Source organism: Gavia stellata, chromosome 6, assembly GCF_030936135.1.
Source record: "Gavia stellata isolate bGavSte3 chromosome 6, bGavSte3.hap2, whole genome shotgun sequence".
NCBI classification, from domain to species: domain Eukaryota; kingdom Metazoa; phylum Chordata; class Aves; order Gaviiformes; family Gaviidae; genus Gavia; species Gavia stellata.
This window is the reverse complement of record NC_082599.1, coordinates 50,226,748-50,244,568: the sequence shown is the minus strand read 5'-3', so window position 1 is coordinate 50,244,568 and position 17,821 is coordinate 50,226,748. Positions and strand designations below refer to the sequence as shown.

Below are 17,821 nucleotides of genomic sequence, written 5' to 3'. Positions count from 1 at the left end.
AACTGTATAATGTGGCTCTTTGTCAAGCTGAGAATCTGTTTTAAATGTTAGTTGGTACTCTTTTAAAAAAAAAAAAGTTTGTGGGCTTTCTCCCCACCCTCCTGGAATGCTAATCTGCTGAGACTGCAAGTTCCAACAGTTTAGCTATCATATGAGTGATTAGGAAACATACTACTTGCCCTCATTTCTTGTGTTGATGCTCTTGGCTGTTTTAAAATTTGGAAGCATTGCTTGCAGTTCTTGAAAAACATTTTATTTGCTCGTTGTTCTGTGGGGTTTTTGTGGCTTAGTGTTTTGGGGTTTTTTCGAAAAGGTTAAATTCAAGAAATGTTCTTGATGTGAAAGTTTTAATTAAATTTTAAAACAGACTGTAAGAAGCATTAAGATTAGCGTATTACTCAAACAATACCCAATCGTGTATTGTAAGCCTAGGCTTTCCTGTTACAATGTGTTAATTTGTTGAGCAAAAGTTTTCTAGGGAATGATATTATTCCTTGTAATGTCTCTGAAAGCTTTAATTTTGCATTCAGTTTGAGATTTAGCAAAGAAGTATTACTCATGAAGGCAAACATCTGAACAGCCTCATGGAAGTTATTTCAGTTGAGGCTAGAAGTTATTTTTAGGCTGAGAAACTATTTTGTTGTCCTTTTTTTTTTAAATATAACTTGTTACACTTCCTCTAGAGGATTTTCCATTGTGTATTTCCAAAATGCATAATCCGGATCTATTAAAAAAAAGACATTTGAGCATTATTTATAAATGTTTATAAACTGCTGTGATACTTCCAGATCAGAGGTGATTTAGTAATATGATGAAAGATTATGTCCTGGGGAAAAAAAACAAAAGTTCTTTAGAGGTTAATGGAATATTGGAATGCAGACTGAGAGTCATATAGGTAAATAAACAACATGAAAATCAAAAGTTAGTCACTGGTGATTCTGAAGTATGTGTACACTTGAAATTAAGTCTTTGCTGACCCCAAAAAATCAGAGGTAGTGGGGCTGCCCACTTACCCCCAGATTTAGGGGTAAATTTCCCCCTTTTCTAATATATGCTCACAATCAGCAGTGGCAGCTGAATCAAAGGGGTAATCCTCTTTACCGACGGACCATGGCTTGTATATCTGAAAAAACAGTATTAATTTTGACAAAGTTTCCAAAAACATTCTGATGAAGACCTGAAGGGAGGACTTATTATGACAGTGTTAATTACAGTTGTTAACTTGATGCCCAAGAACAGTGGGAATGGCATCTTTGATCTCCTAGTATCTTCTTCATCCTGTGTCTCAGACAACTGTAGCCCTACCTTGCAGGAGTCCCTACTGGCTCCAGCAATTGCTTAAAATAGTTTTATATTCTTTTAGCTTATATCCTGTGTTTCTCACATGAAGTGTATGGGTGTGAAAAAAGTTAATTGGAAAAGTTCCGCTTACTTCCCTGCAGATGTGGCTTTCCTGTAGTGAAGCCCTTCCATGCTTTTAGAAATTCAGAGAGGCCTTTGCACTGAAGTGCTTTTGCATGGGAAGAGCTGAACAGATATCCCAAAGCGAACGTGTCCCAAGGCACTGCTTGTTCTGTCTTTGAGCTGCAACATGTAAGCGTAACCTTGGTAAGCCCTACCTCACCATTTCTTATGCTTGACAGTGCCCAGTGAGGCTTTGGTAAAAGGACTGCAGATAAAGGGACGGTGGAAAATCTTAACATTCTGGTGGAAATTTCGGGGAGAATTATGCGTGTGTGTGGGATGGAAGAAAATCTTGCCAGTTGTTCCTCACTGTATTTTAGCTAACCTTTAACTTTAACATGCATTCTTGGCCATGCAAGTCAGATTAGTGAAGGCTATATATAGTTCTTTGTTTCTGTGGCACTTTTTTCTACAAAAATTGGGGTAAATTTATTTAGAAGTACATTTTTATCGCCTTTATTAACTCATTGTTGATGTTCCAGTTCAGCATCCTTAGTAGACCCAAAGAGCCAAGCCAGAACACACTCTTCTGTTACAACCTTTGTTAGCTGTATGGTGAACATGCGTCTCACTGGAGGGATCTTGTCATCTTGATTTCGCCTAAGGTTCTATCCCATCTGCTTGTTTTCATTGAAGTGTTGTTTCCTTGAATGAAGAGTGTATTCTAAACTTCATTGATAGCCTAACCAAAACAGAAAAAATAAGCAATACCCTCCTTCCATGTGGTTTTTTTTCCTGTTTGAAGAGCTGTAAACAGATGATTGGAGGAAGGTAAATATTGTATAAAAACAGCCAAACAAAAAACAACCAACCACATCCCCCATCATCATCTAAGTAACAAACGAATTGTTATGCTTAGAAAATAAAGGTGAAATTTTTTTCCCCATGCTTCTTGTTATACTATTTGGAGCACTTCATTGTATGCCATAGCAGTTTTGCTTAGAGGTAGTTTTTGAGACATAACCAGCTTACGTGTTTTACATAGCCTCATTCACTTGACACTCGTCATGGATAAAGAGGTAGTACTAGTTGCCTCTTCAGTATAACGTAAGAACTTTTGTATGTTCGTAATTATTGTACACATTGCTAGGAGCTTACAACAGAGCTACAAAATCTGTGTGATGTTTCCAAAACCATAACTTAATGTGGAGGTGGACACCTTTATGATTGCCCAAATAATTATATAAATCAAATTACAGAAATTAATACTGATAGCTGAATTTACTACAATTCAACAAAATTAATAAAAGTCACGAGAAAATAAATTAGAACAAATTGATGATAATGCATTAATGAAATAAATGGACTGAGCTCTAGTTCAAACTTTATAGTACCTTCAGTTCACTTGTAACATTGACTACTACTGTTTCTCCTCCATTGCCATTCACAGAAAGGGGAAATAACGATACCGTGGTGGTAGTGACACCTAAATCTTTCCAGTTACTCTGGGAAATGCATTTGAAATGTATATGCTTGCTTTTTTTTTTATGGTGTTTTAAAGTAATTCCTGGTTTCTTAGTTGGTAGTAGAAAATATTTTTGAGTGTGACAGGAGTATGTTCTCGGTTCACACACAGTCTCAGGGATTGTGTTTTGCAAACGCGTGGCTTAAAATCTTAAGAAATGTCTAAACCTGATTTCACCTTAGTTAGTTTAATATGTTTCTTGTTGAGTGCAACACTGAGGTCTTCCCTCAATATTATTTAATATCCCAAATAATTTATCTTTTGCATTTCTTTTTAAATTGGGAGTGATGGCTCTCACCACCTGGAACTTGAAAAATAATTCTGAAATGAATAATTTTCTTCTCTGATGTTTATGGCAGCAACTTTCTTTTTGTTGGGCAGATGTTCCTGTGATTTCAACACACTTGGGAAGAATATCAGTGCTTTTAATTTATTTTGCATTTTTTTTTCTGTTTCTGATTTCAGATATTCCTCATAGTTATTCATATCCAGGACAGAGTATATAATGGGGAGAAAACTGGATCTTTCTGGCTTGACTGATGAAGAAGCAGAGCATGTGCTCCAGGTGGTTCAGCGCGATTTCAGCCTTCGTAAGAAAGAAGAAGAAAGGCTGAGGTAAGAATAAAAACATGATTAAAAATATTGGTATTTCTGGATCATTACAAACTGTTTTTGGAGGAAACTGGAGAACATAGCTCCTCTGTGTTGTATGTGTTAATAATCATTCCTGTCACAGAGGCAATAAACATCCAAACTTCTCCACATGAATTCAATTGAGTAGTAACTCATTTTTGTGTTTAGTCTGTGCTGGCCTAAACCACAACAATGGTCTCTAAATCATCTGTGTATGTTGCCTGGGTAGAGGCTAAGTAGTGGTTGAAAAAAAGACATTTGTTAAGAGAATTTTTTGCTTGCTGTAGGCAGTTCCTTTTCTTTTATTCAGAAACTTTGTCTATATGCAAACATCTGAAGGTGAAGAACTCCAACCCATCTCTTTCTCCCAAAAGACTGAATGGGATGTTTTATACATTGTATTGAGAAGTTAACTTTGCTTTCAGTAATCTATGTACAAAATGATTGCAAGCAGAAACAACCCAGAAGAAAACAAATGGAACTTGCTGCAAGGTAATTTCTCAGCCCAGGAACTTCGGTATGTGACAACGGGGCTACTGACAGAGACCTGAATTGGTAACTGCAATATTTTTCTTGTAGTTTCAACAATATTTCCTTGAATTATTATGTCTGATATTTTTATTACCTTCTTTTAACACATCATTATTTATTCTCCAGAATAGTCTGAAGTCTCTATCTATAGTTGGCAAATGCACATTCTCTTACCATACTACTAGTATTACAGATACGATCTGTTTCTTTATCATTTAGCATCAAGCTGAAGTCAACAGAGCAGGAAGATGACTGAAATAAACACAAAACTATATATATATATATATGTGCATTTGGAACTGAGAGGAATCCTGTCTCTGTTAGTTTTCTGTTACTATTTTTTGAAACTACTTGCAACATTAGGAACAAGAAAGAAGGCGTGCGGCATAGGCCTAATTCAATTTTGGCATGCTCTGCAAGTTCTTGCTTGGGTTGGTAGCATGAGCTTGCCGCAGAGAGGAAAGACTGGGTGAGGATGGCATGCAGATTTTTTTTTGGTGTGTTTTTGTTTTGCTATGAGTTGTACTGATTGCTGTGAAAGACTAGCAAAAATAAAGCCAAGAGATTCTACAAGCAGTTTAAGGAGGGTGAGTGCGGGGGCTTTCTCTGGCTTTTTTTGTGTGACTGGTTGTATCTTACTGGAGCAAGCATACCACAGTTAGCAAATGCTGGGGCATCTTGTCTATTCTGTACAGCTAGATCCTATAGTGAGGGGAGGAGGATGTAAGGCATGCCTGCAGAAAATTGATCGAACAGCCTAGATAGATAAACTTTTTGCTGGTGTTTGTGTTTTACCATTTTGCTTCTGAAACTGTCCATGAGACTTGATAATTGAATGATCAAAAGTAGAAAACTGATGTGAGAAGGCAGATAAAACACTGGAAGGTAGGAGAAACACACAGACTCAACTCAGCTTATATATGAGTATGTAATTTTTTTTCTCTTGAGTGTAGTTCATGCCTTTTGCAAGTATTAAAGTATGTTAAAGTGCTGCAAATAATGAGCCATACTGACAAAGTCAAAGTTCTGAAATATAGGCTGATATTTAAGATATGAATTTAAATAATTTTAATGACCTTAAAGATTGCCAGTGTAGTTCAAAGCTTACTTCTGACTTAAAAGCTGTGACTCTTTTTTTTTATTGGGCTACTCCATTTTTTTACAAAATGCAGAGTTAAAAGGAAGGATGTAGCAACACATCTTTTTGTCTTACTATGTAATAGAAAATGTAATCATATATGAAACTTATACTTTGCTATAGATCAGATTTTTCAGCCTGTAAGAAAGCAGATTAGTTCTTCTGTCTGCTTTGATGTTCTTGGCTCTATTGCTTTTGGTTTTAGAAAGTTATCAACTGGCAAAGCCTACAGTATAGTTTCACTTCAGAAGTATTGTCAAGGTTTGTAATCTTTTTTTAAAAGAAAAAACTGGTATATGTATTTTATATATTAGACTGCTGTTAATAAATTCAAAACCAAGTTATATCTGAAGGTAGGTTTTTTCTTCCTGTAATTAATTCCAAGTAGCAACATTAGTCTTTGGATGGAACTGTTGATGCTTTCGTGTGTGATACTTTCTTAAAATAGGGTGTCTGTATAATTCTTCGTACCATAGATAGTTTTATTTTTAGGTTTTTCCTCCAGAAGGATTTAAGTAGCTGTTTCACAGATCTCTCTCTGGGATTATTCCCATTAGTAGCAATTATTTCTAAAGATCAAGAACTACTTGAGGGAATATATAACAGATTTCCACTATATCAGGAGAACAATGAAATCTAAGAAAACTGTAAGTGGTTGATAGCTTCAACTTTGCTTTGCTAGTGGCAGCTGAAGAGTTAAGTAACATACTACAAGAAATCAAGTTTATTTTCACTCCTAATAAATGTTTTTAAGGTAGTAAAGTAAAATGGTATATTAGCTTTAAAACAGTTGCCGATGTCTTACAATATTGCTGTTGTTACATGTTAATTTATTTTTCCATATTCTGTAAACAAAATGACATAATGAATATGTGGAGAAAAGCCATACTGATCATGTTAATTTTCTGCTGCAAAGCTGTTTTGAATCTCTCTGCAGTGAGAATTTTTAGCAGTGGTTCTCTAATTTAAATCTTTCTCCCAACTCTGTTAGTGGTATCAGACAGGCTGTTCTTGTACATTTTGTGGAGGAAAAAAAAAAATCAGTTGGCTAAAAATAGTAAGATAACACTAAGATAACCATATGTAAATAATTAGTGATTAGTGTGGTTGATTTATTATGCTTTACTGCTTCATATCAGTTCAGTTTCCTTTTTTGCTATGGCGCTCAGCCTGATATCAGATTAATAAAATTTACTGTTCTTTGTTGCTTGTTCACTGATAATCTTTCTATTTTGATCATGTGTTGGTTCTGTTCTTTGGCAGTAGTGTAATGTTTTTATTTACTCCAATGTTAGTGTAGTCATCCAGAATCATTGAGGCTAAAATTATAACACAGTCTTGTAAATAGATGGGCTTGATTTTCTATGAATCAGTTGAAGTAGGCAAACCAGGCAGATCTGGCAAAATTAGGAGGGTGATAGGTTTGAGTTGCTTGGCTTGCGTGCTCAGGACTAGGCTGCGGTACTACAACCTTGTGTACATCACTTCTGCTGCAGGAGCTCTGCAGGCTGTCTTGGGGCTACTGGGACACTAATAATCATAGCTGGCTTTTTGAGCAAGTTGACTGGACACACTAATGGTTTGTTTTCTTGTGGACGAATTTATTTTCTTAATCTTGAATTTCAGACTTCATGCATCTGCAGAATGTCAGCAATGGGGAAGTTTGGACTGTTTTGATGGTTAAAATTTTAACATTTTGCTGTGTATAACTTGTCATATCTGCAGTTTGTAGTTTCTAGGGTTTTTTGTTTTTTTTTAATTTTTTTTAAAGAAATGACAGAGGAGAGCTTAAAAGGGTTTACAAGGCTGAATGTATGTTTGTGAGATAGGCCTCTTTACATAAACAGATGTGTAAGAGATTGTTGTCTTTTATTTGTTTCCGTTTATTGCCTGTGTATTCAATTTTCCAGACTGTCTAAATGTGCCACTGTTTCTTGCCCGCTGTGGGAAAAATAAATTCCCCCTTTGGTTTTGTTTTTAGTTACCACTGTATTTATAAACATGCTTGTCCTTTTTTTTTTTAGGAAAGCTGAGAAGTCAGGGTGTTTTAAATACGTGAAATTATAATTTTACAGAAAAAAGTTGATGGATCATCTTATTGTGGTAGATGTTCGCAACCTGTTATGTTTTAGCCATGTGGACAGGTTAAAAGATGGCTGTTCTGATACTGACTTTAACATTCAGAACAACTGCAAAGGGAGAAAAGTTAGAAGGGTGGGAAAAGGGGCAGGCATAGAAAGGGCTCAGTGCTGATCAGCTGCCAGCAGAACAGTTACTGTCAGCAGTTACTTTACTTTAGGAGGCCATGGCCTAAGTGACTTAAGCCATCTTCCTATAACTGTTGTCTAACAAAAGTTTCACTCACCATCGTGAATGCTGAATCAGTCATTTGTGCAGTGTTATTCTAGTGATAAACCTTAGTAACTTGCATTGGTCAGGGATGAAAAATGTTTCTTTGCAGGTGACATGGTTCTTTTTTGTTTAAAGCACTGCTCTTAATCACCTGGGAGAATGTATTTACAAGGAAAAATTACTGATCTTCTGGTACCACATGGAGATGTGATCTTAACACATTAATCACTTAATATAGTTATGTGGGATCACTGGAATAGCACAAGGGAAGCACTGAGAGTCAACTGTCACCCACAGGCAGAACATCATCGTGTCTTGCCTGATGTGTCTTTTGTAGCTGGGTTGGTGAATATCAGCTTTGCTGTCTTTATTTATGCAGTTGCATTTTCAGTTGTGGTAAAGACAAACTGCAGTGATTCATGATCAAATCTTCAGCAGGGCTTTATTTGCAGAAAAAAATGAGACGTGTGTGCTCACTGGAGGGCCCTCGCCACTCTGTTCTAATTTTCTTTTAGCCAAAGAATTGATAAGGGGCTAGAGTAGAGCCTTGTGTAGAAGACGATGAAACATTTTAAATTAAGAGAGTTGCTTTTGCCTGCTTTCTTCTTTCTGCTTTTGCATCGTAGTGCATTGCAGCAGGAGTACACTCATGAAGAGGCTTCTTTAAGAAATAAATTCTCATACCTGACAAAACCCAGAAACCAGTTTGACGCTTTTTCTTGTCAGACTACAGTACACTTCACTGTATTCACAGTATGTGTCATGGGTCTTGTAGTGGATAAAATATTAAACTCCTTCCAACCTCTGTTAATTGAAATATTGTCTGTGTGAGTCATATCAAACTGGCAAAATGCCAAGTCAGACATTTGGGTAGCTATCTGTTGATTCTGCATATTGGTTCTTGTTCCTCCTTCCTGTGGCAGGCTTGTATCAAATACCTTAAAAAAACAAAAAGCAACCAAAACCCTCTGTCTGTCTTCCCTCCTCGCCTCCAAACAAAGCCATTTTAAAGCTGTTTACCTAGTGAGGAAGGAAGAGGAGATTGGTCTCATCATCACCACAAGTTTCAGAGTTCCTGCAGATGAACTTCAGACCAATACCTTGTTGCTCGAAGTTATTTCATAAGGTCAGCCTGCCTGCCCTTCACTCTGAACAGTGTGGGGAGAGCACAAGGAGCATTCCTGTCCATTACTCTTTTTTTTTTTTTGGTGGCAGGTAGGCACTGTTCTGGTTCCTGTGCCTGCTCATTAACAGCACAAGGGATTTAGAGAAGGAGGCTGTAACATACCACTTCATATCCCTGCTTCTGCCCATGAGGCTTGAGAGTAAGCCACACTGTGCTAAGGAGAATGGCTAGCACTTCTTTATGGGTTGTCCTGACACAAGTGTTCTCTCCCTGTGGTAAAAGGTCTTAGAGCAGTTCACTCCTTCTCTGAGAAGGGTGCTTTTTGTGATGCCCAAGTTAACACAGCTGCACGCTTCCCCAGTGCAAGGCTCTGCTGAGCGGTCATAAGTTTAGCACTCATCTGTCTAAACTTATTTTTGAGTGCAATGAATGATTCATCAGAATCATAGCTGCAACTTAGTATGTTATTTTGCTGCTGCTTTGGCTTATAAGACATATCTAGGGCAGTACAGCTGTTTCCTGGAAGTAAGGGTTCATTAACAAGATTAAGAGCAAGACATCTTTATTTATAGATTATCGCCAATTTTGTTACATAATGTTCCAAGATGCAAAGAAACCTGTTTCCTAGCTCATGCAGGTTGTCAGGGTTAAGAGTTGTCAGTAACTTAATCGGTGTACTAGATGCTGTACACTGTTACTGTGTAACCCTCTCTCAAAAGCAGTGTTCAATGTTTTAACAGATACCCCTTAGCCATATTCTCAGGTCAGGATAAATTGCTTATCAAAAAATAGCTAGTGACCTGGATGAATTCTGCATGAAAGCCAGATAGCTAATAGTTTTTTTTGTCTGCAGAGTCAGTAAGGATGCACTTCAAAATGCATTTAGAAACTGTTACTTGTCACTGATTTCAAGAAGCATTGATCCAAGCGTGCTGCTTGCTGTCAAATAATGCTGTGTTTGGGATTAGACAAGGAAGTAGGTATCTCAGCAATGATATTTCATGTACAGTGCAACAGCATTTAGTTTACAGTCTGCACCCTTTCTTTCTTTGATTTGCGCAAAACTTTGTGCTCTAACACCTGATGGTCCTGGTGCAAAGCTAGTGTGTAAGTTCTGCTGACTCAGCATTGGTCCCTGCTCCACCTATAAACAGAGAAAATGATTGCAGTTGATGACAGAGTAGGACCTAGTTTATGCTTTACAAGAGAGAAATCAGGGCACTGGAAAGAATCTGGTATTAGAAGCAAAAAAACTTTCAGCTGTTTAAGTTGTAGGTTTGTGTCCAAATTTTTTCTGCTTAATTGAGGGAAAAATGCCAGGGTACTTCCAAAGAGCAGCTTATGTATCAGGTGCCTCTAAAACCAGTTCTGTGCATCTTGTTTGTGCATGCTTGTGACTGTAATGGGAACCCACTACGACTGTCCTCATTATTTGAATGCCGTATAGATTCTATAGGGAAAGCATGGATGGAAATTCTCAACACGTTATTTGGCAAATGCAGGACCTCTTTCCCAAAACTGTCATTCTTGAATTTTATGCCAAGATTGCCTGTTTTAATACAGGCAATTCCAGATGTGAGTTTTGGCTCTTTTAAAATTTATTTACAATGCAGTTTCAACTGAGGGGAAATGCTGGTGAACGAAGCATGAAGAAACATAAGAGATGATGCTTATGAAAAGGTGCAAAAAGAAAAAGCCTAATTTTAGGGAATATTAGAGAAACTTGTGTAGAAAGAAATGTCTCCAGCTAACATTTTCAATATTGGACAGGCCACGGGAGATATAGCTGAAGTACAGCCTGTATATACTGTGCCAAACTTTCATGACCTGTGGGTATTTATTTAATAAAGGAAGCAGTGTGATGTTGCAGAGACATTATAAAACTTATTGCAGGCTTTTTTGCACTAATTTGGTCTCTGTTGTGGGTTGTGACTAATCAAATTAACAGCCATAGTTTAGCTAAAAGGACTGAGTGTGCCTAGTGATAATGAATAGCTATAATGTAAAATCAATATTTAATCTCCAATATCTTGTGTATGAAGAGTCTAAGCTGTTAAATGTGACTTGTAGGAGTAATATTCTCTCATCTGACTAGCCCTGCAGTGCAGGGAAGGGGTGTTTTCTTGAGTATGGACTCCTGTCTGTACAATTTAGTCACACTGAAAATAGTTGCTGAAAATGTTAAATCTTAAGTGCCTTTTGCAGAGAAAGTGCTTCAACTTTTTTCTGAAGAAATGGGATACTAATCTTATTAAATATGTTAGCCTATTAATTTATCAGAAACCTCTTTATTAAGGCTCAATGTTAGTTCATGGGAAAAATGCACAGATATTCATGGACTGATAGAGGGAATCTGCTGAGGGAAGAGGTTGCTGGGGAAGTTTTAGACTCTGTGTTACAGGTTTTAAGGACAGGGTATTTGAGGCTCTATCTGAATGCCATCAGTTTCTGGATCTTGCCTTGGGCATGAGGATGAACCACATGGACTTCTTGAGTTCTGTCCCCCATTGCCCTGTGAATTCAGAGTTGTTGATTCTGTAGAAGTTAGCTAGATCTGGGCAAACACCATGTTGAAAGTTGGGCTCATCTACTGTGTGTCTGTCCTCTTTTTATCATTGTACTGGACCAAAATGCAAATATGCAAACAAAAAATTATCATTTTCTAGTCTCATGTAAGCACTGCTGGGTGAATAATTAGTCTGAGAAAGAAAAACCCATTATCTAGCAGGTAATCACTATAAAACATTCAGCCTTTTGGTAAAGCAAACTTGGTTTGTTAGTAGGAGGATGGAGTTGGGATACCCTCATGGACATTAAATAAAACAGGATGCTGGAGAGCAGGAGAAGAAATTTTCTTATGAGGATCTTAAATTTTTTTTTTACAATTTTTTTTTGAAGGTACAAGGGAAAGATGCACGAAGTGGCTGGGTCAGCATATGTATTGTGCTATCTGAAGTAAAGATTAAGATTTTTTTGAAAGGGAAATAACTGTCTGATTCACAATCTGATGCTTCTGAAGATAAAACTGAAAACAATAGTGCCTGAAGAGGTGACTTCCCAGGAATCACTTTAAGTTGCTGCAAAGAATGTGAAAAAGCACAAGTATCAGGTGCTGGACAGTTGAATTTCAGGGTCTTGCTCCAGAGGAGAAAGGTCTGGACAAGGTATCTGCACCTTGGAAGTGTGGTTTAAATCCAAAGCTGGAAAAGCCAAGTATGTACTGTGCACTGGGGGACCCACCTTCTGGATACTGTTAACTTCATGGGCTTGTTTTTATGACACCTATCGGCTGTTACTGTAGTGCTTGAAGTCAATTAGTGATTGCTGCAATTACAGAAGTGATTAAAAGGTCTATGGATATGCTGTATGAAACCTATGGCTTTATTGAAGGAGTGTGGTTTTATCCAGTTTAGGAAGTTTTACAGGTCAAGATCTTCTACCAACTTACAGTTGTTACATACGCATGCCTAAGTCTACCTTAAGTGTTGGTTTCTCTATTCAGGTGTTACTGTAGTAGTACAATTTGTAGTACTTTCCCAAGTTATGGTAAAACATGTAAATATGAAAAGAAGAGTTACAAAATGTAACTTATTCAGGGCTTATTCTTCATATTAGAGTCTACAGTACAGGGATGCTCTAAATGCATTTCTATACAACGTTCACTAAGTTGTATGCAGTATGTGCCAAGTCTTACAGTTTTGGAAGAAGTGTTTTATTTAAAATGTGTTTGGTGTTTTTTTGATGCCAGAAGGCAATGGTTTTACTGTGAGTTTCTATAGCAACATGCTGTAGACCTGTCCTTGGCCTCATCAATCTGGATGGATCTGTCTGAAGCTGTATGGTTTCCTATCTTAAATATACCCACCTTTTGGTTTTCAAGAAAATAAGAGATACTACTCATCATGATGAAGTTTGCCAATCTGAAATATGACTCATCATTTAAATTTGAAATTTAAAATTAATACTTTTTTCAGAAACACATGCATTATGGAAGTTCAAAAGTACACATTTAAGAAACGCTAATGTCTGCAAAAGGAAAGACTTCTGCTTCTACCTACAAAGTAGTAGAATTCTTAAAAAGTATTATAATATTTCAGAGATACTAGATTTAAGGAAAATACTGCCTGTGTTTTTGATTATAAAAAGGTGCATTTTTGAATACTTGCTAATATTTCCTTTCTGAAGCCTATGAAGAACCAAAAGCCTGTCAGAATCTGCATGGCAAAGAAATGTTCAGTGTGTGGAAGAAGCACTGAGAAGAAGATAAGGCCACTATATTAGAAGGAGCAAAATGAGTGTTTTGTTCACTATGCTGAAGCTTAGGGAGTGTGTCACAGGATCTGCCTCAAACTATTTAATCAGCAGAGGTGAAGGTGAATCTTAAGAAATTGCTCTGGTGAGTTTGTATTCACTTAACACCTCATCCTTCAGGTTCTCCAGAACTCTTGATTTTCATGTGCAGCTTCGTACTTAAAGCTGTGCCAGATGAATGAGCTGTGCTAAATGGGATAACAGTTCTTAGAAATCTGTCCTGAGCCTAGGAACCTCTGTCATGAGAAGTTCATGGAAAGATAGCTACTTTGTAAGTTAAGGTTTAATAAAACTTGTGCCGGATTCTTCACCATTCTACCTCATTCCAAAATGAACCATTACAAACTATGGTCTGCTTGCTTTCCAGAAATGTCACAACATGTACCTAGAGGGGAGCTCAATTTTTAGTGTTTATAAGCATGTTCTGTGTTTATGGTGAGTTCAAAGGACTGCCAGACAACTTTTGGAAGGGAACAGAGCTGACTGAGTTAAGGGGTGTATGTTAGAAATAGCTGATCTTTGTTTGTTTCACAAATGGCAAAATTCTTAGTGTTTTCCTTTTTAAATGAAATTGTTGAACATTTTCAGCTAAAGGAAAAAGGAGAGAATTCCAAAGATGTCAAAACACCTTGTCAACACTTCCAAAGTGTTGTTTCAGAACATCTTTGTTGTATCTTTGGAGATACTTTCTAACTGTAACACTTTCTAACATTTGTTGGTTGCATATGTGAAATAAAATGGATTTGCTTTTGTTACCTTTGTGCAAATAATAAAAATACTCTAGTAGTATAAATTAACATGTTAAGTTTTGCGTTAAAATATTTTAGGCATGCAAACATTATCAGCTGTTGTATCTCAGCTGAGGGTGATATGCAAGTTAATATACCACAAAGCATTGCTGTAATGGGTGCTACCTAAGTATATGATCCTACCCTATGATAAATGTGAGATAATTATAGTTTACCCTTGAGGTGTATGGTAAGGAGCTTCATGTTTGCTTAGGGGTAGAAGCTAACATATGGGCAGTTGCTACAGAGTAATACTTTTTCACTGTAATTGAACTTGGGGTGAGTTGTTAATCTACTGTTGCCTTTATTTGCAGTTGGTCTGTATTTGGCTCTGTGTTTGAGGTTAGAGCAAGTCTTTGAACTGCATGCCAGAGAAGACTGTGTAACAGCCTGTTCCTTTATTTTTGATTGGAATGAATTATAATTGGTCAATATATTTGCTTACGCCTCTCTTCCTTTATTGCTTTAATCCTTTGATTCTCCTCCCAGTTATGACTTAAAGTTCTCCTGAAAGCAGCTGAACTCAAATGTACTGTCTTTTTTTTCTTTTTGCTCTATGGTACTTAGTAAAATTTAGAATGAGTAAAATAATTTTACTATTACTGTTGACTGCTATCCAGACTCCATGAACAAAAATATATAAACCTCTATGAAGCTGGTTTACAACAGGATTAGTATCTTCAGAAATCATAGTAGGTTTTCATTAATGCAGTTCTTCAGTGTATTACAAAGATGTAAACCTAATACAGCCTTATGGAAAATGAGTTGTGGTTTGTTGTACTGTTCGGTTTATAACTTGGCTAGTTAAATATTAGAGGGTATAGGTTGCAAAGGGTGGTGTGTTTCCGCAGCACTCCCAGTTTGAAAGGATATTCTAAATTTAGCTAGTTTTTGTCAAGCACATTGGAAACGAAATAATTTGGAAACAGCACAGAACTCAATGTTTGCATCTCAATCAAAATAACTTTAAATCAAGAAGCAATTAAAAGAGAAGCCTGTTGGAGGTGGCAGGGATTTAATCAAATTTTTCTGCTGTTCAGAAATATTGTGGGTGAGACATAACAAAAGAGTCTCTAGTATCTCTCTTGGCTACTGTAGGGTTTGTCAGTGAGGTTGACTGATAATGTGCTGGTGGCATCTCCCCCTTTTTCCCCTTCAGTTTTTATGAATGCATGATGAACTTCCCAGTTCTTCTCTGAGCATAACACTGGGAGGGAGGGGACCATTGTATCGTGATAGAAGATGTGTCATTAACAGGGAGGGCAGTTCCTTAGTATTGCCACTGTGGTCCTATGGTTTTTATATAGTTCTTGAACCTGCAGGAGGCGATGAGTTTCTTGGTTCTGTTTTGACTTTTGGGGTTTTTCTTTTCCCTTTACTTTCCTGTATAAGAAAAAGAAATAAACTTGTGTGCTTCTAGTAGGAATGTTGAAAATGTGATTAATTTTAAAGGCTTTGTTGTAACTGCATCTAGGCTGTCAGTCATCCTGGAGGTAATCCTATGGCCGTTTTCCATTACCTTGGTCATACAAAAGAATGAAACTGTCTTTTCAATTGGTGTCTCTTTAGCTGATGGCAAGATGTCACTTGTGATTCTATCTTTTGAAAACTTTATTTTAGTGGATTGTGGACTAATACGAAGATAATAAAATACTTGTATGACAGGTATGGAGTATCTCTTGTTAGGAGGCTGTAATCTAAATAAAGTTGTCACTGGTAAAGAAATTTGTTCCATGCCATAAGATACCATTTGGAGTTTCTATATGCCTCATAAATACTGCCTGTTGGTTTATCACTGTTATATTATTACAAATAGCCACATTTAGTGCATAAGAGTAATGTGAATTTGTGTTTCACGTATAGCTAATTGGTCATCTAGAAAAAGAAAAACTTAATTTTACTGTAAATTTTTATTGGGTTTGCATGGCAAGGTTTTGGTAGTGGGGGGGCTACAGGGGTGGCTTCTGTGAGAAGCTGCTAGAAGCTTCCCCTATGTCCGATAGAGCCAATGCCAGCCGGCTCCAAGATGGACCCGCCGCTGGCCAAGGCTGAGCCCGTCAGCAATGGGGGTAGCACCTCTGGGATAACATATTTAAGAAGGGAGGAAAAAACAACTGCGCAACTGCAGCTGGCGAAGAGAGGGGTGAGAATATGTGAGAGAAACAACACTGCAGACCCCAAGGTCAGTGAAGGAGGAGGGGGAGGAGGTGCTCCAGGTGCTGGAGTAGCAGAGATTTCCCTGCAGCCTGTGGTGAAGACGATGGTGAGGCAGGCTATCCCCCCACAGCCCATGGAGGTCCACAGTGGAGCAGATATCCACCTGCAGCCCGTGGATGACCCCACGCTGGGGCAGGTGTATGCCTGAAAGGAGGCTGTGACCCTGTGGGAAGCCTGTGCTGGAGCAGGCTCCTGGCAGGACCTGTGGACCCGTGGAGAGAGGAGCCCATGAACAGGTTTGCTGGCAGGACTTGTGACCCCGTGGAGGACCCACCCTGGAGCAGTCTGTTCCTGAAGGACTGCACCCCGTGGAAAGGACCCATGCTGGAGCAGTTTGTGAAGAACTGTAGCCCGTGGGAAGGGCCTATGTTGGAGAAGTTCATGGAGAACTGTCTCCTGTGGGAGGGACCCCACGCTGGAGCAGGGGAAGAGTGTGAGGAGGAAGGAGCGGCAGAGACAACGTGTGATGAACTGACCGCAACCCCCATTCCCTGTCCCCCTGCACCACCTGAGGGGAGGAGATAGAGAAAAATTGGGAGTGAAGTTGAGCCCAGGAAGAAGGGAGGGGTGGGGGGAAGGTGTTTTTAAGATTTGGTTTTATTTCTCATTATCCTACTCTGATTTTGATTTGTAATAAATTAAACTAATTTCCCCAAGTTGAGTCTGTTTTGCCTGTGACAGTTATGGTGAGTGATCTCCCTGTCCTTATCTTGACCCATGAGCCTTTCATTATATTTTTCTCTCCCCTGTCCAGCTGAGGAAGGGGAGTGATAGAGAGGCTTTGGTGGGCACCTGGCATCTAGCTAGGGTCAACCCACCACAAATTTAATTCAAATTAATGTGATTTTGTAATTTTTTCCCTTTCATATTTTACACATTTTGTTTTTTGAGAACAGTTCTTCAATGCTGACATAAAACCTAGTTAGCTAGTACAATATGTGAACTGGCAGTTTTGTTCTATGGTAGGTGGTGAATCTGTGTAAAATTGAGTGGTTTTAAGTTCAAAAAGGAGCACTTAAGCAGTTTATGTATCAGTCCAGGACTGGTGAACTGTCTGTGTCTCAGCAGGCAAAGTACAGTAGCTTCATCAATGCTTTTCCTTCCACCATCTGGACTTTCATTTATTTTTTCCCTGTGAACTTTGATTTGTTATTATTATTACATGAAGTTATATATAATACTAATGGTATATTAGTATATTATAGTATATACTAATATACTATTAGTATATTATATAATAGAATACCAATCAGCACAACCACACTGGCAAAGTGTGCTTCCAGAGTGCCAGAGCAGGTGAGAAATTAGAGGAAGACAGCCTTGGGGATAAAAGGTTTATAACAAGTCAAACATGTACCTTCATGTTTGCCATTAATACGGGCTAGACTTGTAGCTCTCCAAAGATGCAGACTTGAGATTTGAAAAACTAGCTTAGAACCTTTAAGTGGCCCAGTTTCAGAGAGGCTGGACACTTAGATTGAATTAAAATTCATGTGTGGGTTAATACTATAAAACACTGAGTCTTTTGGATGGCAGTTCTGTCAGCCAGCTGTAACAGAGGCTTTCCTGGCTTAGATTACATCAGTTGTCTGTAAGTAACTGCTGGAGGGTGTTTTTAATGTTTTGTAGTGGGTATAAGGAGGAATAGCCTTTATATTCTTTACATTTGCCAAACTCTTAATTTAGTTCCAGGCTGGTATTTTTATCTTGTTGCATTCTGAATAAAAATGAGGACAGAAAATAAGGCTTAGTAGCACAAGAGGGAATAATTTTTCTTTCTAATCAAAATATTATTC

General features: G+C 37.8%; 1 protein-coding gene across 2 annotated transcripts in view; it reads left to right on the top strand.

Moving 5' to 3' along the window:
• Positions 1 to 3,434: 3,434 nt before the first annotated feature.
• The window catches only part of MYRIP (myosin VIIA and Rab interacting protein), a 216,088-nt gene continuing 201,701 nt past the window's right edge, over positions 3,435 to 17,821 (top strand). For both annotated transcript variants that reach the window (XM_059818657.1, XM_059818658.1), the window contains exon 1: positions 3,435 to 3,544. In XM_059818657.1, coding sequence (XP_059674640.1) covers positions 3,435 to 3,544 — 110 coding nt within the window. The remainder of the gene's footprint in view (positions 3,545 to 17,821) is intronic.